The sequence below is a fragment of the Saccopteryx leptura genome, chromosome 9 (genome assembly GCF_036850995.1).
Source record: "Saccopteryx leptura isolate mSacLep1 chromosome 9, mSacLep1_pri_phased_curated, whole genome shotgun sequence".
In the NCBI taxonomy this organism is placed as follows: domain Eukaryota; kingdom Metazoa; phylum Chordata; class Mammalia; order Chiroptera; family Emballonuridae; genus Saccopteryx; species Saccopteryx leptura.
Window position 1 is genome coordinate 38,272,200 of NC_089511.1, and position 21,891 is coordinate 38,294,090.

The 21,891-nt window shown below is 46.7% G+C and overlaps 1 protein-coding gene across 2 annotated transcripts in view; it reads right to left on the bottom strand.

Annotated features, from left to right (window-relative positions):
• SPG7 (SPG7 matrix AAA peptidase subunit, paraplegin) overlaps nucleotides 1-20,841 on the bottom strand; it is a 50,006-nt gene extending 29,165 nt beyond the window's left edge. Inside the window, exons 1-9 of one of the 2 annotated variants that reach the window (XM_066348599.1) lie at nucleotides 20,513-20,841; nucleotides 17,173-17,275; nucleotides 15,300-15,389; nucleotides 9,996-10,237; nucleotides 5,255-5,394; nucleotides 3,922-4,024; nucleotides 1,893-2,018; nucleotides 992-1,154; nucleotides 425-598 (exon numbers count right to left, since the gene is read on the bottom strand). In XM_066348599.1, coding sequence (XP_066204696.1) covers nucleotides 425-598; nucleotides 992-1,154; nucleotides 1,893-2,018; nucleotides 3,922-4,024; nucleotides 5,255-5,394; nucleotides 9,996-10,237; nucleotides 15,300-15,389; nucleotides 17,173-17,275; nucleotides 20,513-20,743 — 1,372 coding nt within the window. In that variant the 5' untranslated portion in view covers nucleotides 20,744-20,841. The remainder of the gene's footprint in view (nucleotides 1-424; nucleotides 599-991; nucleotides 1,155-1,892; nucleotides 2,019-3,921; nucleotides 4,025-5,254; nucleotides 5,395-9,995; nucleotides 10,238-15,299; nucleotides 15,390-17,172; nucleotides 17,276-20,512) is intronic. The other variant, XM_066348600.1, reaches the window with a different exon arrangement.
• Nucleotides 20,842-21,891: the final 1,050 nt, after the last annotated feature.

A 21,891-nucleotide genomic window follows, 5' to 3' on the forward strand; every position in this document is an offset into this window, starting at 1 on the left:
CTTGCTCAAGCCAGAGACCTTGGGCTCAAGCCGGTGAGCCTTGCTTCAAACCAGATGAGCCCGCACTCAACCTGGAAACCTCGGAGTTTCGAACCTGGGTCGTCCACGTCCCAGTCCGACGCTCTATCCACTGCTCCACTGCCTGGTCAGGCGATAAACAGTTCATAAACTGACCTTGTTTCTACAAAGTTATTACCCATTAAACAATGATTCTCTGTGTCCTAATATCACCCTCACCTGTGGCAGGTAGTTAGGTGGAGAAACAGTACAGACTAGTAATTGGAGAAAAATAAAATGGTCTATGAGCCTTAGTGAGAGTTTCTGGGACGATGAACATAAGCAGACTAATCCACCCAGAAAACAACTGTTTTGAAAGAGTTGGAAACCCTTTCCCTGTGTAGAATCAGCCAGGGAAGGCACTCACCATCCATTTCCACCAGGAGCTGGTTGAGGGTCTGCTCCTCCTCCGTGTTAGAGAAGCCAGACATGGTGGTGGAGCGCTTCTTGCCCACGGCATCGATCTCGTCAATGTAGACGATGCAAGGGGCCCGGGCGCGGGCCTCCTTGAAGAGGCTCCGCACACGAGCAGCACCGAGGCCTGGAGGGGACACAGAGGACCAGGAAACAGACACGTAATGGGAGATGAATCCTACTTTTGAGCTCAGGGCCTGAGCTGCCCACCCACTAAGGATAACAAAATCTCAGCAAAAGTCCACTCATGCAAACAAAACCAAGCCCTGTCCCAAAGGAGGTCACCTGAAGGCTGCTCACCCTCCTGGACTCGGGGACAAGTGCAAGCAACTTTAAAGAACATCATTACCCAATTCTCTTCATAAACACAATGTTTCCCATAATACAGGTTTTATTTTCCCTTCTCTATTTCCCCCACATCCTCATTAATTCAGCCACCTGAGGGAGAATGTGTGAAAGGAGGGCCATCCTGGACAAAAGGTCAGGCGAGCCTGTCTGCAGTCCCCCAAGCACTGCCTACCTCCAATGACCTCCACAAACTCCGGGCCTGCCATCGCCAAGAAGGGCACTTGGGCCTCCGTCGCTACGGCCTTGGCCAGCAGTGTCTTCCCACAGCCAGGGGGCCCAAGCAAAAGTGCACCCTTCGGAACTTTGGCACCAAGCTGAAGGAAGCGCTCTGGGCTCTAGAAAAGCAGCAAATAATGTGAGACTCACAAGTTTTTCAAACAGAATTTACTATTTTCTTTTCCTTCTTTTCTAAGTAAGAGGAGGGGAGACAGACTCCCAAGATGCTCCAACCAGGATCTACCTGGCAACCCCCATCTGGGACTGATGCTCTGCCAATCTGGGGCTATGCCTGCAATCAAGCTATTTTTAGTACCTGAGGTGGAGGCTCCACAGAGCCATCCTCAGCATCCAGGGCCCACGTGCTTAAACCAATTGAGCCATGGCTATGGGAGAGGAAGAGAAAGAGAGAGAAGGGGGAGCGGGAGGGAAAGAGAAGCAGTTGGGTGCTTCTCCTGTGTGTCCTGACCAGGAATCTAACCCAGGACATCCAAACGCCAGGCCGACACTCTAATACTGAGCCAACCAGTCAGGGCCTCAAACAGAATTTTCAAGAAGTGAAGCCTCTGAAGATCAATTCACATACTAACATGAATCAGCTATGATTCACATGGTTCTGGGAAGAGCCACTGTCCCAGAGGCTCCAGGTGCACTCAGTGATCGACTGTCAGCCCTTCTGCTGGTCAGCAAATACGCATTTAGCCTACACTGCCAGTTTAACAGGCACCAGCATATGTAGTACATGTGTGCCCCCATCTCAGCATGACAGTTCACTGCACAGCACACACGCCTATCAATGTAGTTCTCCCCTCGGGGAAAGCATTCACAGCCATCTCCTGCTTAGCATGTGTACTTACCTTCAGATAATCCACAAACTCTTTGACCTCTAGTTTGGCTTCGTGCATCCCTGCCACATCTTTGAAGCTGACTCCCTTCCCCGTTTTGCCATCCACAATTGTGAAACGAGCCATTTTAAGCTGATTCTGGGCAGGAAGAACAAAGGGCAGGGTGCTGTGCACTCCTAGTGAGAACCACACCTCCATGCTGGCTTCACCTGTCCAGCCCGTGTCCCCATCTCCCTTCTGCTGGAGGAGCTCATGGGCACTCCTCCCACTGCCCAGAAGAACCAACCCACACCCTCACCACTCATGCACACAGATGGCAGTTAAGGTCATATGTCAGACGCACAAGAGGAAATGTTTATTTTACATCATTAACAGTAAGAAAGCTGTCTGGCATCTAGCAATTTGCCTTAAAAAAATAAAACCAAAAACTCCCACACACAAATTAGGTAATTTTAACAATATCTTTTGCATCAACTATCTTATATTTCTATATGATTTTCCCCACTAGTGTATAATTTTGTTTTCTGATTATAAATGTAAAAAAACACACAAAAAAAGTAATGTAAACACAGATGATGTATTATAGATTGTACACCTGAAACCTATATCATTTTATCAGCCAATATCACCCCAATAAATCCAATAAAAAAATTTTTTAAGTAATGTAATAACACTCAATTCTGGAGTCTTGGTAGAAATGTTAATTGGTAAATTTCTGAAGAGCAATGAGGTGGGATAGCTGAAGGTCTTACTGAAGTACTTAAACTTCAACCAATCTACGTTGAGGAAGGCACACTGGGCAAACAATTAGGCACTCAAAAGTTGCATGTGCATGGAATTCATCAGTGTATTATTCAAATACAACAATAAAAATAAAGAGCACGCCTGACCAGGCGGTGGCGCAGTGGACAGAGCGTCGGACTGGGATGCAGAGGACCCAGGTTCAAGACCCCAAGGTCACCAGCTTGAGCGTGGGCTCATCTGGTTTGAGCAAAAGCCCACCACCTTGAACCCAAGGTCGCTGGCTCCAGCAAGGGGTTACTCAGTCTGTTGAAGGCCCGTGGTCAAGGCACATAGGAGAAAGCAATCAATGAATAACTAAGGTGTTGCAACGCACAATGAAAAACTAATGATTGATGCTTCTCATCTCTCTCCATTCCTGTCTGTCTGTCCCTGTCTATCCCTCTCTCTGACTCACTCTCAGTCTCTGTAAAAAAATAAAAATAAAAATAAACAGCACAAAATATGTTAAAATTATTAAATTGGTTGAGTAAAATATAGTAACACCCTAAATAAACACATGTAAGGGTGTATCTCTTAAGTTACAGACACAGGAATACGGTCTAAGTGGAAACAAGGAAGTGACATTCTGTGTCCCTGTTACAGGGGACCTCCTGCTTCCTCCCTAAAACAGTTCCCAGGAAAGAAACAGGAGATGCCCTCTGCAGACTCGGCTCCACCTCCCTGGTCCCTCTACTGATAAGGCTAACAGGGAAGGGAATGACGTGAAGGGGAAGTGCATCTTATGACAAATGCTACAACTACAGAATTTTTTTTATTCTTTAATTGAATTTCTTGGGGTGATGCTAATTAACAAAATTATACAGGTATCAGAAGCATAGTTCTACAACACATCTTCTGTACACTGTATTTTGTGTTCATCCCCCCATCTAAAACAATTTTTTAAAGTGTATTATAGATGTTCTTTTAAAGACAACCTTTTAAAATTTCTCAGTGCAGCTAGTAGGGAAAACAAAAGCAGTCATCCCTACCTAATTTTGAAAACTGCACAATTTATAAAGCCACCCTATAAATTCCCTTGGCTCAGCCACCCACAAATCAAGGACAGAGGGCTCAGTTAAAGCTTGTTACTGGGGACCCTCCAGTCACCAAAGCAGAAGGAAAGATAAACTGCCAAATTATGGCTCCAGGCTGACCTCTGCAACAGGCTATTTTCCTTTGCACTTATTCTGTTGTTTACGGGAAAGGCTTTCGGCAAGAACAAACGCACAAATGCTGAGACGTGATCTGTACAACTTACAAAAGCACTGAATCCTCCTTCCCTTCCTGTCATTCCAGTCAAACGAAAAACATACCACAGGATGGCCAAGCCGACTGCTGTCATCCCCAAGGCGTAGAGGGCACTAGTGGGAGAAGAGAGGCAGTTACAGGTTCAGAAGTGGCTGCTGGGCAGCTGACAATCACGCCTTACAAAGTCAGGGACCAGGGACCAAGGGCATTTCAAAGACGAAAAGAGTTACCCTCCCTCCGAGAGCAACATGTAGAACAAATGGCTATAAAAATGGATTTCCTTGCCTGACCTGTGGTGGCGCAGTGGATACAGCGTCGACCTGGAATGCTGAGGTCGCCGGTTCGAAACCCTGGGCTTGCCCAGTCAAGGCACATATGGGAGTTGATGTTTCCTGCTCCTCCCCCCCTCTCCCCTTCTCTAAAATGAATAAATAAAACCTTTTAAAAAAAAAAGGATTTCCTTGTCCAGTGCTCACCAATTACCCTTGTTCATAAAGTTTTCCCAAATTGTCAGATGGCATGTGCAAACACTAGAGGCAGTATATATCCTTGGCATGAAGCCAGAATAGCTGATGCTGTACATTCACCATTACCTAGAGCCTTGTGATATGTAATGAACCAATAAGAGCAAGTTTTCATGTTCGACAAATTTTGTTTTCAAAAGGAGTCTGTTAATTTTGGTTATTAAGACAGAATAAGCCCAGAATAAAGAGTCAATCCTGAGATGCCAGTCCTCCAATGAAGAGAGGAAGCCATTCATCAGCCCTGTACTCATAGTAACCAAAGGTGTAGCCCCAGAGCCCTGAGCCTTCAGGAGCCAGTGGGCTGTAGAATTTAGAGACACATCATTTCACAGATGTGCTTGTCAGTCACTGAGTCTTATCAGAATTACAAAGTATGTCCAGGAGTCAACAGTACATTTCTCTGCACCCAGCTTTCTGTCACTGTTGGTCCCAGCATGCAATTAGAGCAGCGCCTGACTGTGCTGACCGATGTGCTCCTACTAAGGAGTCTGCCTGCCCAAGGTCCAGGGTCTCTTTCTCTCTGCATCGCAGAACCAAGAATTTCTGCTGGAAATCCATGTTTCTCCCTTTTCGATTCCATTTTCCTATTTGTAGAACACAGCTACTCCACAATGTACTAAATTCATAAATGCAACCAGACAAGTGAAGCTCATACATCTCCAAATTTCCCAGCATCATGCCATCCATTATTTATCCTCTCAAAACTGGGTCTAGTTAAACTGTAGGGAGGGCAGTTTGAGACTTTTGTTGTGGTTTGTTTCTCACATTACAAAGTCAAGCCTAGTTTAGTTTAAAAGCCAACAAAGTTGACCAACATACTTTCCAAAGAATCCCGTACGCTTATAGGAAACTGGGATCCTGTCCTTGCCTTCGATATTCAGCTCATCTTCAGCTGCTCGAAGTTTCTCTTCAAATTTGTCAATGTTTGCCACTTGCATTCGGTACATCAAGGCCAGCCTCTGGGGGCAGAAGGCAGAAGGACCATGAGTGATGAACAGGACAGACTGCCGATCCCTTAAACATATAGATGTTACTCAGAAACTACTTCCACACCTAAAAAATTTTAGTTGTCTCAAACACAATTATAACAAAATTTCAAGAGATATGCTTTCTCTTATTTTCACAAATAGAAATATTTTAAGAAAATGGAGGAGGCATTTGCATTTTAAACTCAGCAACCTGACCCACTCAGCCATGCATGCAGAGCACAGAGACACAATGACAAGTCTTCAGTACTGGACTGGGAATGCACAGTCTCCTAAGGCAAAAATGCAAGTCTTGTATTTTTTTTCTTAAAATTTTTTTTGCATTTTTCCAAAGTGAGAAGCGAGGGGGAGTCAGACAGACTCCTACATGCGGCTGACCGGGATCCACCCGGCATGCCCACCAAGGGGCGATGCTCGGCCCCTCTGGCGCGTTGCTCTGCAGCAATCAGAGCCATTCTAGCGCCTGAGGTGGAGGCCATGGAGCCATCCTCAGTGCCTGGGCCAACTTTGCTCCAATGGAGCCCTGGCTGCAGGAGGGGAAGAGAGAGACATAGAGAGAGAGGGAGAAGGGTGGAGAAGCAGATGGGCGCTGCTCCTATGTGCCCTGGCTGGAAATTGAACCTGGGACTTTCACACACCAAGCCAACGCTCTACCGCTGAGCCAACCGGCCAGGGCAGTCTTGTATTTTTTTTTTTTTTTTCTTTCATTTTTCTGAAGCTGGAAACAGGGAGAGACAGTCAGACAGACTCCCGCATGCGCCCGACCGGGATCCACCCGGCACGCCCACCAGGGGCGACGCTCTGCCCACCAGGGGGCGATGCTCTGCCCATCCTGGGCGTCGCCATGTTGCGACCAGAGCCACTCTAGCGCCTGAGGCAGAGGCCACAGAGCCATCCCCAGCGCCCGGGCCATCCTTGCTCCAATGGAGCCTTGGCTGCGGGAGGGGAAGAGAGAGACAGAGAGGAAAGTGCGGCGGAGGGGTGGAGAAGCAAATGGGCGCTTCTCCTGTGTGCCCTGGCCGGGAATCGAACCCGGGTCCTCCGCACGCTAGGCCGACGCTCTACCGCTGAGCCAACCGGCCAGGGCCGCAGTCTTGTATTTAACCATTGGCTGAATCTGAAATTAAACTAAGTGGGTCTCTTTTTTCCCCTCATTGATTTGATGGGGGGAGTGAGAGAGAAGTATCAACGTGTTGTTCTACTTAGTTGTTCCATTTAGTTGTGCACTCACTGGTTGCTTCTCATATATGCCCTGTTGGGTGATTGAACCAATAACCTTGGCATGCCAGTACAATGCTCTATCCATTTAGCAACCCGGCCATGCCCTAAATGGGTCTTTTTTTTCTTGGTAAACCTTTCCTAGATAGAGAAGAGACTAAGGAAAAGTGAGCAGAGTTTCCTAAAGTGAAACTCCACCAGGTATACAGGCTTTAATGAGAAGGAAGCTCAAAAACAGTGTAGCAGTACACCTGGGATGCTAAGGCCCCAGATTCAAAACTCAAGTCCCGGCCCTGGCTGGTTGGCTCAGTGGTAGAGCGTCAGCCTGGCGTGTAGGAGTCCCGGGTTCGATTCCCAGCCAGGGCACACAGGAGAAGCACCCATCTGCTTCTCCACCCCTCCCCCTCTCCTTCCTCTCTGTCTCTCTCTTCCCCTCCCGCAGCCGAGGCTCCATTGGAGCAAAGATGGCCCGGGCACTGGGGATGGCTCCTTGGCCTCTGCCCCGGGCGCTGGAGTGGCTCTGGTTGCAACAGAGCGACGCCCCAGAGGGGCAGAGCATCGCCCCCTGGTGGGCAGAGCGTTGCCCCTGGTGGGCGTGCCGGGTGGATCCCGGTCGGGCGCATGCGGGAGTCTGTCTGACTGTCTCTCCCCGTTTCCAGCTTCGGAAAAATACAAAAAAAAAAAAATTTCTTTTTAAAAAGCTGGAAGACAAACAGACTTTAATATAAACGGTATATATAGCCTGACCAGTGGATGGAGCATCAACCTAGGATGCTGAGGTCCTAGGTTCAAAACCCTGAGGTCACTGGCTTGATAGCAGGCTCATCTGCTTGAACATGGGCCTGCCACCTTGAGCCTAGGATCATCGACATGATTTCATGGTAGCTGACTTGAGCCCAAAGGCTGCTGGCTTGAAGACCAAGGTTGCTGGCTTGAGCAAGGGGTTACTGGCTCCGCTGGAGCCCCCACGGTCAAGGCACAATGAGAAAACAATCAATGAACAACTAAAGTGACAGAACTACAACTGGTACTCCTCATTGCTCTCCCTTCCTGTCTGTCTGTTTCTCTCACGTGTAAAAACAAACAAAAAACATAAAAGCTTTAACAAGATACAAAGAAGAACCCAGCAATTCCACTTCTAAATGCTTATCTAAAGAAAATAAAACACGAATTAAAAGATATATGCAACCCTATGTTCACTTCAGCATTACTTTTTTTTTAAGAGTATTATTTTCTCTATTTTTATTTTATTTATTCATTTTTAGAGAGGAGAGAGAGAGGGAGAGAGAGAGACAGAGAGAGAGAAGGGGGGAGGAGCTGGAAGCATCAACTCCCATATGTGCCTTGACCAGGCAAGCCCAGGGTTTTGAACAAGAGACCTCAGCATTTCCAGGTCGATGCTTTATCCACTGCGCCACCACAGGTCAAGCTCAGCATTACTTTCAATAGCCATGATATGGAAGCAACCTAGGTGTTCATCAGTAGATGAATTAACAAAGTAGCTGTGGGTCTAGGCCAGTTGGCTCTGTGGTAGAGTGTAGGCCTGCCATGTGGATGTCCCAGGTTCAATTCCTGGTCAGGGTACACAGGAGAAGCAACCATCTGCTTCTCCACCCCTCCCTTCCTTCTCTCTCTCTCTCTCTCTCTTCCCCTCCTGCAGCTCAATTGGTTCAAGCACATGGGCCCTGGGAGCTGAGGATGGCTCCAGGAAGCCTCCACCTCAGGTGCTAAAAACACCTCGGTTGTGAGCAGGGCCCCAGATAGGCAGAGCATTGGCCCCAGATGGGGGTTGCTGGATGGATCCCATTCCGGGCACATGCAGGACTCTGTCTCTCTATCTCCCCTCCTTTCATTTGGGGGAGGGGGAAAGAATAAGAATATACTCTGGTATCATTGTTACCTTTCTTGAACCTAACTACTATAGTTACTGGAGAATCAGAAGGAAATCAAAGATTGAAGAGTGATTCATTTTTGCCCAAGGGTTTTACACAGTCAAGCTTTTGGGGCAGTTTCCACATGCCCCACTTCATTTCCCAGCAGTGCCAGACAACTAGGCCACTGTTACTAGAGTATGTCTCTCCCCATCTTTGATGCCCACCCCCCTACCTGGTGTGAAATTTCACTCTCCAGACCCCTGTGCTGTGTCTGCCACCTCTCCTCTGGCTAAGGCACCACTCTCCAGTTCTGACCACGCTGGAGTTTTCCTCTAGGGGGAGGGTAGGACGCCTGAGCTGAGAGATAAAAAAGGTCCCTCGTTCCCTTTCTTTCTTGCTCCTGTCCAAGAGCCAGTCCTTGCAGTCTTTTGGCCACCCCCTCACAGTGCTGTTAGTTTCCTGTCCCAACCCTACCCACCAAGAGATTTCTGCTTGGCAACCCCTAGTCACCTCACTTCAGCTGCATCTAACAAAGCTATCCTGTCTGCTGACCTCAGGCCAGCACCACACCACTTGCCCAGACCGACTAGCAAAACTTCAGGATTACAGCCTAACCAGGCAGTGGCATAGTGGATAGTGTCGGACTGGGATGCAGAGGACCCAGGTTCGAGACCCCGAGGTCGCCAGCTTGAGCGCGGGCTCATCTGGTTTGAGCAAAAGCTCACCAGCTTGGACCCAAGGTTGCTGGCTCGAGCAAGGGGTTACTCGGTCTGCTGAAGGCCCGCGGTCAAGGCACATTTGAGAAAGCAATCAATGAACAACTAAGGTTTTGCAACGAAAAACTGACAGTTGATGCTTCTCATCTCTCTCCATTCCTGTCTGTCTGTCCTTGTCTATCCCTCTCTGACTCTCTCTCTGTCCCTATAAAAAAAATTAAAAAAAACTTCAGGACTACAGCTGGCTCCTCTCTCCTTAGTCCTTAGTATGAGGGAGTCAGCACTGGGGCCACTGTGTCACTACTCCCATCTCTTCCTCTTGGTGTACAGGCATCACGGCAGCTATGGACCCCGCTAGCTTTTGTCTGGAACAATGCTTCTCCCGTTTCAAGCTTCATCTTAGTGGGCCACCGTTCAAAACCTTCAACGACTTCTACTTTTAATCAAGATACTCACATCTGGCCCTGGCCAGTTAGCTCAGATGGTTAGAGCGTCACCTCAAAACGCCAAGGTTGTGTGTTCAATCCCCGATCAGAGCACATATGGAAAGTGACCAATAAATGCACAACTAAGTGGAACAACAAATGAATGTTTCTGTTTCTTTTCCTCTGTCTCTAAAATCAATTAATTTAAAAAAAGATATTCACATCTTTTAAGAAAACCTAAGCTATAACAACCAAAAAAATGGGAATGGGCAGGGACTGAGTGAAAAGGGGGACCTTGCATCTCAAGGTCTTTCCAAGCTCATGCCCTTGTCATCACTCACAGGCCGCCCGAAGACCACAGCTCCAGGGTGCAGGTACACTTCCACCACATCGCTCTCGGGCACCACCTGGACCCGCTGCACCTCACCCTTGGCCAGCATCTCGTTGACAAAGTCATTCCAGGAAATGTTGCCCCCGCTGGTGCTGAGCGCATTCAGCAGACTCATGACAACGGCAATGACGAACAAGGTGCGCAGCCGTTCGCGGTACATCTGGTCCTCCCTCTCCTTGCGCCTCCTCTCCTCTGTGAGCAGGAACCAGAGGAGTGTTAGATGCAGGCTGCAGGCCAAGCCCACCCTCTATGCCTTACATCCTTTTGTCAGGAAAGCTCAACACTAAGATGGTAGTGTCTCATCTCCCTTAAGAGCCTATATTTTGGTGCCATGGCCTGTAGCACAGTGGATAGATGGATAGAGCCTTGTCCCAGAGTGCCAAGGTCACCAGCTCAATCCAAGGGCACAGGTTTGAGCCCTGGTCAGGGCATATATGAGAAGCAATCAATGGCTGCACAACTAGTGGAACAGTAAGATGATGCTTCTCTCTCTCTCTCTCCGCCACCCCCTCTTTCACTCTCTGTCTCTTTCTCAAATCAATGAAAAAATTAAAAAAGAAAAAAAAAAAGGCTTCCCAATACCACCACACAGTACAGCTACACAGTAAACACCTTCATAATAAATTCAGGTATTCTAAGTTTGATTAGACAATAAACATCATTAAAAAATATTTGTGATACACATGTAACTTTTTTTTAGGTGAGAGGAGGGAAGATAGATCCCACATGCACCTCAACCGAGAGCAACCTCGTCAAAGACTGATGCTCCAGCCTGAGCAGGCAGTGGTTCAGTGGATAGAGCATCGGACTGGGATGTGGGGGACCCGGGTTCGAGACCCCAAGGTCGCCAGCTTGAGCATGGGCTCATCTGGTTTGAGCAAAGCTCACCAGCTTGGACCCAAGGTCACTGGTTGGAGCAAGGGATTACTCGGTCTTCTGTAGCCTCACAGTCAAGGCACGTATGAGAAAGCAATCAATGAACAACTAAAGTGTCACAACGAAAAACTAATGATTGATGCTTCTCATCTCTCTCCATTCCTGTCTGTCTGTTCCCATCTATCCCTCTCTCTGACTCTCTGTCTCTGTAAAAAAAAAAAAAAAAAAAAAAGATTGATGGTCCAGTACCTTGCTATTTTTAGCACCTGAGGCTGACACGCTCTGACAGAGCTATCCTGAATGCCCGGGGCCACACCTGAACCACTGGCTGCAGGAAGGGAAGAGGAGAGAAGGGGGGGAGAAAAAGAGGGGGTAGGGAAGCGGAGGGGACAGAAGCAGAGGGTCATTTCTTCTGTGTCCCCTGACTAGAAATTGAATCTGGGACGCCCTAATGCCAGGCTGACGCTCTATCCACTAAGCCACCAGCCAGGGCCTGAGTAAGTTATTTTATTTATTTATTTTTATAAGTGTTTATTTTATTGATTTCAGAGAAAGGGAGAGAGAGAGAGAGAGAGAGAGAGAGAGAGACAGGGACATCAATCTGTTCCTACATGTGCCCCGACTAGGAACTGGACTGGCAACATCCATGCTTCAGGATGACGCTCCAACCAACTGAGCCATCCAGCCAGGGCCTGTGTAAGTTATTAATAACAATAAAACAAAAGCTTTTACCACCACCTGCCTTAAGAAATGATACCTTCCTGCCCAAGCAAGTAGTGGTGCAATATATAGAGTGTTAACCTGGGATGCTGAGGATCCAGGTTTGAAACCCCAAGGTTGCTGGCTTGAGCGTGGGCTCACCAGCTATAATCTCCCAGCCAAGGCACATATGAGAAGTAATCAATGAACAACTAAAATGATGCAACTATGATTTGATGCCTCTCATCTCTTTCCCTCCCTGTCTGTCTCTTGTACTCTCTCTCTTCCTAAAAAAGAGGAAAGAAAGAAAGAAAGAAAGAAAGAAAGAAAGAAAGAAAGAAAGAAAGAAAGACTCTGACCAGGCGGTGGTGCAGTGGACAGTGTTGGACTGGGATGCAGAGGACCCAGGTTCAAAACCCCAAGGTCACCAGCTTGAGCGCGGGCTCGCCAGATTGAGCATGGGGCCCCTAGCTTGAGCATGTGATCACAGAAATGAATCCATGGTCGCTGGCTTGAAGCCCAAGGTCGCTGGCTTGAGCCCAAGGATGCTGGTTTGAATAAAGGGTCACTTACTCTGCTGTAGCCCCCTAAGTCAATGCATATATGAGAAATCAATCAATGAACAACTAAGGAGACAAAGGAGCTGCAACAAAGAATTGATGCTTCTCATCTCTCTCCCTTCCTGTCTGTCTGTTCCGATCTGTCCCTCTCTCTGTCTCTGTCAAAAAAAAAAAGAAACATTACCTTCCCATCCCCTCTGAAGAACCATGTGCCCTCCCCAACCATTCTTTTGAAATTATTTATCTTAATGAGTAACACTCAAATATTGTTATTGTATGTAATTCATCACAATAACATTTGAAGATAGTACTTTTTTTTAAGTGAGAGAAGGGGAGATAGTGAGGCAGACTTCCTGCATGCATCTGGACTGGGATCCACTCGGCATCCCCCACCTGGGGCCGATATTCAAATCAATTGAGCTATTTTTAGTACCCAGGCTGATGCTCGAACCAACTGAGACACTGGAAGTGAGAAGGGAAGAGAGAGAGAAGGGGGATAGAGCAGGGAGAGATGCAGATGGTTGCTTCTCTTGTGTGCACTGACCAGGAATCGAACCCAGGACATCCATATACTGGTTCGACACTCTATCCTCTAAGCCAACTGGCTAGGGCCGAAAACAGTACTTTTAAAAAGTGCAAGATACAGCCTGACCTGTGGTGGTGCAGTGGATAAAGCATCGACCTGGAACACTGAGGTCGCTGGTTCGAAACCCTGGGCTTGCCTGGTCAAGGCACATATGGGAGTTGATGCTTCCAGTTCCTCCCTCCCTCTTTCTCTCTCTACTCTCTCTAAAATGAATAAATAAAATCTTTAAAAAGTGCAAGATACAGCCTGACCAGGTGGTGGTGCAGTGGATAGAGTATTGGCCTGGAACACTAAGGACCTAGGTTCGAAACCCCAAGGATGCTGGCTTGAGCGGAGACTCACCAGATTGAGTGCAGGATCACAGACATGACCCCAAGGTCACTAGCATGAGCCCAAGGTCACTGGCTTGAGCAAGGGGTCACTGGCTCAACTGGAGACCCCCAGTCAAGGTACACATGAGAAAGCAATCAGTGAACAACCAGTGTGATGCAACTATGAGTTGATGCTTCTTATCTCTCTTCCTTTTCTCTCTTCCTTCTTGTCCCTGTCTCTCTCTCTCTCTCAAAAAAAAAAAAAAAAAAAGTGCAAGATACAGCATTATTCACTGTGGCCAAGACCTGGAAACAACCAAAGTATCTCTTGATAGAGGACTGGATAAAGAAGATGTGGTACATATACACAATGGAAGACTACCTAGCCATAAGAAATGATGAAATACTGTAATTTGCGACACAGATGGACCTTCAGAATATTATGCTAAGCAAAGTAAGTAAATCAGAAAAAGTTAAAAACTATGTGATTTCACACATAGGTGAGATATAAAACTGACACTCATGGACATAGACAAAGTGAAATGGTTACCAGAGGGAGCAGGGGAGGGGAGTAAAGGGGTACAAAAATACAGTGACGGTCACACAATGCAATGAATAGTTCACATGCTATAGAGATAGATACCTGACACCCATGTGTTCCTATGGACCAATGTCACTCCATTAAATTTAATTTCTAAATTAAAATAATAAAAAATAAAATAAAAATTGCAAGATATATTGTTTACTGTAAAAGAACAATTCTTTCTCAGAGCCATCAGATAAATCCACCCCCCAAGTCACATTACTCAGTTATTAATACTAATTAGGATATAGACAGCTTCAAGCTCAGTTCTTGCGGAGGCAGTGGCAATACTAACCATATGTGTATAGTGTGGGTTCAACCAAGAACTCCTGGCACCTTCCTCCTGCCCCAGAACTCTGAGTTCAGAGTAGATCCAAGATTTACTTTATGTATGTATTTTTTTTTTAAAGAGAGAGACAGGAAAGAAGAGAGACAGAAAGGGAGAGAGATAAGAAGCATCAACTCATAGTTGCGTCACTTTAGTTGTTCATTGATCACTTCTCAAATGTGCCTTGATGGGGGAGCTGTGAGGGGGCCCAAGCTGAGCCAGCGACCCCTTGTTCAAACCAGTGACCTTGGGCCTCAAGCCAGTGACCTTGGAATCATATTGATGATCCTGCACTCAAGCTGGCAACCCTGTGCTCAAGCTAGTGAGCCTGTGCTGAAGTCAGATGAGTCCATCCTCAAGCTGACGACCTCAGGCCTGACCTGTGTGGTACAGTGGATAAAGTGTCGACCTGGAATACTAAGGTCAACAATTTGAAACCCCAGGCTTGCCTGGTCAAGGCACATATGGGAGTTGATGCTTCCTGCTTTGCCCCCCCCCCACCTCTCTCTCTCTCCTCTCTAAAATGAATAAAGTCTTAAAAAAAAAAAGCTGGCCACCTCAGGGTTTTGAAGCTGGAACCTCAGTGTCCCAGGTTGATACTCTTTCCACTGTACCATCACCAGTCAGGTTAAGATTCACTTTTTCCATGCAGAGAACAGAAATGCCACCTGCCTTTAGGCATTCTGAAGAGGCAAAAGGACACAGGTGCTGACGTTTATAAAAGGACAGGCAGGAAGTATCCTGCAATTACATTAGAAATTGGCCCTGGCTGATTAGTTCAGTTAGAGCATCGTCCCAAAACAAGGTTGCAGGTTCGATCGCTGTTCAGGGCACACATGGGAAGCAACCAATGAATAACTGAGTGAAACAACAAATAAATGCTCCCTCCCTCTCTCTAAAACTCAATCAATAAAAAATTAAGCCCTGGATGGATGGCTCTGTTGATTTGAACATTGCCAATTTGATCCCCAGCCAGGACACATCCAGGAACAGCTCAATGTTCCTGTCTGTCTCTCTTTCCCTGCTTTGCTCAAAAGAGAAAGAAGGAAAGAAAGGAAGAAAGGAAAGAAGGAAGGAAGGAAGGGGAAGAGGGAGGGAGGGAGGGAGTGAGTAAAGAAAGGAAGGAAAGAAGAAAGGAGGGAGGGAGGGAGGGAGGGAGGGAAGAATTGGAGACAGGTGTGTTCAGGGCGAGGCGAGCACAGGTGCCTGGACTTGCCCTCCTTTTAAGATGCATTTACTATTGCTTAGATTAGAACGTGCATGTGAAGACAACCAAGCTAGCCATTATTCCAGAACAGCCAACAGACCTACCTTCATCGTCTTCAGGGGTCCTCCCCTTGGACTTATTATGGTCCTTAGTCTTCTGTTTCCTCCTTGAGGTGTTAAAATAGTAAAGGCCACCTATAAAGAATAGAAAAAGTGTTTAATAATCAAGATCTGCAATGACAGGGGAACACCAAGAAGAAAAGTATATTCTCAAATAACCAAATCAAATAAAAAAAACATCTAAAACCTATATCCATAAGATTTAGAACTTTGAACTAAAGCATTTCCTTCTATCATTTTTAGTATTTATACATTATAGAATAAACTACTTCAACTTATTAAGGATATTTAATTAGTCAATGTGAGGAAATGAAAATTAGTTATGAACATAATTTTAATTTTTTTTTAATAGGGACAGAGAGAGAGTCAGAGAGAGGAATAGACAGGGACAGACAGGCAGGAACGGAGAGAGATGAGAAGCATCAATCATCAGTTTTTCGTTGCGAGACTTTAGTTATTCATTGATTGCTTTCTCATATGTGCCTTGACCACGGGCGGATCTTCAGTAGACCGAGTAGCCCCTTGCTCGAGCCAGTGACCTTGGGTCCAAGCTGGTGAGCTTTTGCTCAAATCAGATGAGCCCACGCTCAAGCTGGCGACCTCGGGGTCTCGAACCTGGGTCCTCCACATCCCAGTCCAACGCACTATCCACTGCGCCACCACCTAGTCAGGCGACCTGGAATGTTAAGGTTACCAGTTTGAAAAACCAAGGTTGCTGGATTGAGCACAGGCTCACCCGCTTGAGTGCACAGTCTCTGGCTCGAGCATGGGATCAGAGACATGACCGCATGGTTGCTGGCTTGAACCAAAAGGTCAACTTGAGCAACTGGCTCAGCTGGAGCCCACCCCCTCTTCAAGGCACATATGAGAAAGCAATCAATGAACAACTAAGGTGCTGCGACTATGAGTTGATGCTTCTCAACTCTCTCCCTTCCTGTCTCTCTCTTTCTCACTAAAAAAAAAAAAAAAAAAAAAGAGTTGGAAGATTTTACTTTTTCCTTATTGCAAGTAGATAAAGGGAAAGTAAAATTACAGATGTCAATCCTTAAGATCCTTTGACATAAGAGACAGCAGGATATCACATACCACAGAGTTTTAATAAAAAGCAATTCTATTGTGAGAGCACAAATTATTTCCAGGCTGTTTTTAGTTACCTTCTGGATATAAAACACATGAGCCATAAACATTCTTGGAGCTGGCTAGAGACATGACAAAGCTTTTTCAAGCAGCCCAATTACTGCTATACTGTACACCAGATATATTTTTTTTTTTTGTATTTTTCTGAAGCTGGAAATGGGGAAAGACAGTCAGACTCCTGCATGCGCCCGACTGGGATCCACCCGGCACGCCCACCAGGGGCGATGCTCTGCCCCTCCAGGGCACAGCTCTGCCATGACCAGAGCCACTCTAGCGCCTGGGGCCGAGGCCAAGGAGCCATCCCCAGCGCCTGGGCCATCCTTGCTCCTATGGAGCCTCAGCTGCGGGAGGGGAAGAAAGAGACAGAGAGGAAGGAGAGGGGGAGGGGTAGAGAAGCAGATGGGCGCCTCTCCTGTGTGCCCTGGCCGGGAATCGAACCCAGGACTTCTGCACACCAGGCCGACGCTCCACCACTGAGCCAACCGGCCAGGGCCACACCAGATATTTTTAAAAAGACTCAAAATGAGGAAAAATGGTCTGTTACAATCCTCCTTTTTGTAAACTTTATTTCAGAGCACTGAAGGGCTCATAATAAATAGAAGCCAAAGGTCCTATTAGTTATTTCATTTTTCTGTCAACATCAAACCAGCAACAGTATTGTAATGAATTCACAAATGGCACAGGCTTTGCCTGTCACTTTTGTCTTTCAATAGATACACACCTAAAAGCTTCCAGAGTCTGACTGGATTCTGGACTAGATGCTGTTTCAGTAACAATCCATGAATCCTCTCAAAGGTAGGGGTTAGCAGTCGCAGTTGAAAACTCTGGAAAAAAAAGGAATAACACCCAGGATCAGTCATACCAACATCATAGCACACCAAAGCAATGTGGCCTAATTCCCTAATGCAAAATCTTTTCTAAAATCTCAAATATTTACTTATTTGTTCTTTTTTTTTTTTTTTTTTTTTTTAGAGAGGAGAGAGAGACAGAGGGAGAGAGAGGAGAGAGAGACAGAGAGAGAGAAGGGGGAGGAGCTGGAAGCATCAACTCCCATATGTGCCTTGACCAGGCAAGCCCAGGGTTTCAAACCGGCGACCTCATATTTACTTATTTGTGATGTTCTATTGCCCTGAAATGTGAAGTAATCATCTGAGCATTATTTCACAGTTTTGATATAATAGCAAAAGAAAAAATATGCAGCAAATCATCGAAAGCAAGTGAACAAATCAAAAAATGCACGGGGCATTAGCGATCATTCTGTGCCTCGAAATTTATAACTCTCCTATAGCAATGGTCCCCAATCTTCTTTGGGCCATGGACCGGTTTAATGTCAGAAAATATTTTCACAGACCGGCCTTTAGGGTGGGACAGATAAATGTATCACATGACTGAGACAAGCGTCAAAAGTGAATCTTAAGACGGATGTAACAGAGGGAATCTGGTCATTTAAAAAAAATAAAACATCATTCAGATTTAAATATAAATAAAACGGAAATAATGTAAGTTATTTATTCTTTCTCTGCGGATTGGTACCAAATGGCCCACGGACCGGTACTGGTCCACAGCCCGGGGGTTGGGGACCACTGTCCTACAGGACAAAAAGAGCAGAGGGTTCCCAAAGGCCGCAGTGACTGCCAGGACCCTTTGTTCCTGACATCTCCAGACACTCACACCTTGTAGAACATTTCCAGGTACTACAACAGTTTAGCACTCTGTATTTTCAAAGTTCTGTTTTGTTTTATATTTTTTTAATTGATTTTTTTATGGGCGGGGGGAGAGAAAGAGATAGAGATAGAGATAGAAAGAGAGAGACAAAGAGGAGGGAGAAGTGGGAAGCATCAACTTCCATATGTGTCTTAACCAGGCAAGCCCAGGGATTCGAAGCAGAGCAACTTCAGTGTCCCAGGTCGCTGCTTTATCCACTGTGCCACCACAGGTCAGGCCCCAAAGTTCTGTTTTCAAGATGAACATTCTCCCACTTGAATGTGTTTCATGTTTTAAAGGCCAATTTATCTTTTTCTGTGTCTGTGTTGCCAATTTTTTCACTTGTTTTACTTGTGCTTATTTTTTTTTTCCTTAACTCATCCCTGCTCTGCTGATGCTATGGAGAAAAGTAACACCTGCTCAATATTCTTTTTTTTTTTTTTTATTTTTTTTTATTTTTTATTTTTTTCCATTTTTCTGAAGCTGGAAACGGGGAGAGACAGTCAGACAGACTCCCGCATGCGCCCGACCGGGATCCACCCGGCACGCCCACCATGGGGCGACGCTCTGCCCACCAGGGGGCGATGCTCTGCCCATCCTGGGCGTCGCCATATTGCGACCAGAGCCACTCTAGCGCCTGGGGCAGAGGCCACAGAGCCATCCCCAGCGCCCGGGCCATCTTTGCTCCAATGGAGCCTTGGCTGCGGGAGGGGAAGAGAGAGACAGAGAGGAAAGTGCGGCGGAGGGGTGGAGAAGCAAATGGGCGCTTCTCCTGTGTGCCCTGGCCGGGAATCGAACCCGGGTCCTCCGCACGCTAGGCCGACGCTCTACCGCTGAGCCAACCGGCCAGGGCTGCTCAATATTCTTTAATGAGCATATTACATGCAATTTTCTTCAGCAATAGAATGAAAAATTCTAGTCTATACAATTATTGTCCCATTTTTTTCTATTCATTTTTATTTTGTTTATTTATTTTTTCATTTTATTTAGAAAATTAGCCTGACTTGTGGTGGCACAGTGTAATAAGTGTCGACCTGGAATGCTGAAGTTGCCGGTTTGAAACCCTGGGCTTGCCTGGTCAAAGCACATATGGGAGCAGATGCTTCCTGCTCCTCCCACCCTCCTCTCTTCTAAAAAAAGAAAATTAACTTTAACAGGGTGACATTGATCAGTAAGAGTACATAGGTTTCATGTTTGTCCCAGTTACTTAATACTACTGTTCTTAGCTCAGTAGTGACCAGAAGTCATATAATGGAGGGCCAGAGTATGGACTGAGCCTAATAAATAAGTAACATCAGTTACTTAAATATAGCTCACAAAAAATCGTAATTCAAAGTCAGCTCGAAAAACTGTAGTTTTGTTTTTTTGAGAGAGGGATGAGAAGCATCAACTCATAGTTGCAGCACCTTAGTTGTTCATTGATTGTTTCTCATATGTGCCTTGACGAGGGAGCTCAAGCCAGCAACCTTGGGACCATGTGGATGATCCCATGCTCAAGCCAGTGACTCCTTGCTCCAGCTGGCAAGCCCGCGCTCAAGCCAACCACCTCAGAACTTCAAACTGGGGATCTTAGGATCCCGGGTTGACAGTCTGTCTACTGTGCCACCACCACTGAGGCAGCCCCAAAGGCTGTTGAAACTACTTACTTAGTTTATTACTATTATAGCCATTGGTGAGATAATTTGCTTAGATTTCACAAGTATGCCTGAATTGTCTATTTCAGCCCTTTCTTTACAGAATAAGAAAGTGGTCAAATTTACCATAACAATGTTCCTTCTCAGTAGAACTAAAAGGAAAAAAGGAAGTATAATACTCCTATAGTTGCCCTCAGGTTCAGGAAAGTAAAATAGAATAAACTAGAATAGAACTATATCTAAAATTGGTCCTCAAATTATGTAATAAAATAATAAAATTCGTCCTAAAACGTGAGGACTGACCTCCTAAGAGAGGGATGGGGCAAAAATCAGCCAAAAATGCACCAGGATTTAGATGCTTTCAGGATGAAATGTCAACCTTAGCAGGGCCTGGGACACAGCCTTCATACAGAGAGTGCTTTACGAATTTGTGTCAGTAACATGACGATACACGACAAAAGTAAAATATGGCTACGTGGTATTTTACTCACACAAATCCCTTAGGTGGCCACTGAGGGCTGTGACCAGCTACTGTGTGGAAGGCGCCAAAATTCATCCGGATGGGCTCTGATCTACACAAGACAAGTGTAAAATACTTCTCTGCTAGGAAATGGTGAGACTCTTATTGTTTGCGATTTTTCTTTCTTTCTTTTTTTTTTTTTTTATTGTTTGCGATTTTAAAATGCAAAAAAGACAAGCAGAAAATACCAACACACTAAGTACCGGCTGGAAACACCGAAACCCGGCCTGTGCGGACGCGCTGCCTCCTCCAGGCCCCGGCGGAGCGGCTTTTACGCGACCTGGGTTACCTGCAGTGCTTGACCTCCAACCCCGGCGACACACATCGGAGTCCTGTGGACGAAGTATGGCCAGCTCCTCCCCGTTCCGGCGTACAGGCCGGGGCCCCAGGCCGAGCAGAGGCCCGGTATCCGCCCTGGACCCTGCCCCTGGCATCGGTGGAGGGCACGCAACAGCAGGCACGCAGCCGCCATGTTGGCCCGGAAGCGGCGCCGGGACGGTCAAAGCCTCCTCCAGGCGCCTGCGCAACTGGCTCCTGCAAGGCTCCGTTCCCTGCGCCGGGCTTCCGGGGTCGTGCGTCTAATTGGCGCCGGTAATCCAACTGGGATTGCTTAGCAGTTTATTAAACTGCGTCCTGGTGTGCAGGGCCTCAGGACCTCGAGTACCGCTGCAGCCTGGCGGTCCCGGAGGAAAGGTATTACGATTCGACGCCGGGCCGCTGTTGGGGAAGAATTGGCTGCAGCAGTTCCGCGGTCACCGTGTGGAGGGAGCGGGCCTAGGGGGACGGACGTGAGCACACTGCGGGGTCGGATCCCGACTGGGCCGCGCCTTGGCGCGAGGAGCGCGGAGAGGGCCCTTCACGCGGACGGGCCTGGGTTAGGAGGAGGTCGCAGAGTAACCCGACTCGGGCACACCTGTCTTACAGGTTTAATTTTGAGAAGACTAGTTATCTTCTGGAGGCACACTATTTTCTGAAAGTCATTCTCAGCCCTGGTGGTAAGGGTCCACTCGCTGCTCATGGGGAAAGCACAGTCAGGATTCTTTAATCCCCAGATCAGGCAGAGCACCCTGGGGCGTCCCTCCCTTGGCGGGCTCTTTCCTGATTTTACCCACCCCTTTCCCGGCCCACCTCAGCTCTATGTTTCTTTTTTTTTTTTTTTTTTTTTTTTTTAAAAGCATCCTATAGAGGTCTGCTTTAAATTCTTTTTTATTTTTTTATTTTTTATTTTTATTTTATTTATTCATTTTAGAGAGGAGAGAGAGGAGGAGACAGAGACAGAGAGAGGAGAGAGAGACAGGGGGGAGGAGCTGGAAGCATCAACTCCCATATGTGCCTTGACCAGGCAAGCCCAGGGTTTCGAACCGGCGACCTCAGCATTTCCAGGTCAACGCTTTATCCACTGCGCCACCACAGGTCAGGCTCAGCTCTATGTTTGAATGCTTAGTTCTGAGACTGCAGATTGCTGAGAGCTGAAAAGCTTGTTGAGTAGGAAAAACAAAGACTGAGGTGGATGTATTACAGAGGTAGGGTTAGGGTGACCTACTTGTATTTGTGCTTTTTTTGTATTCCCTGTATTCTAAGG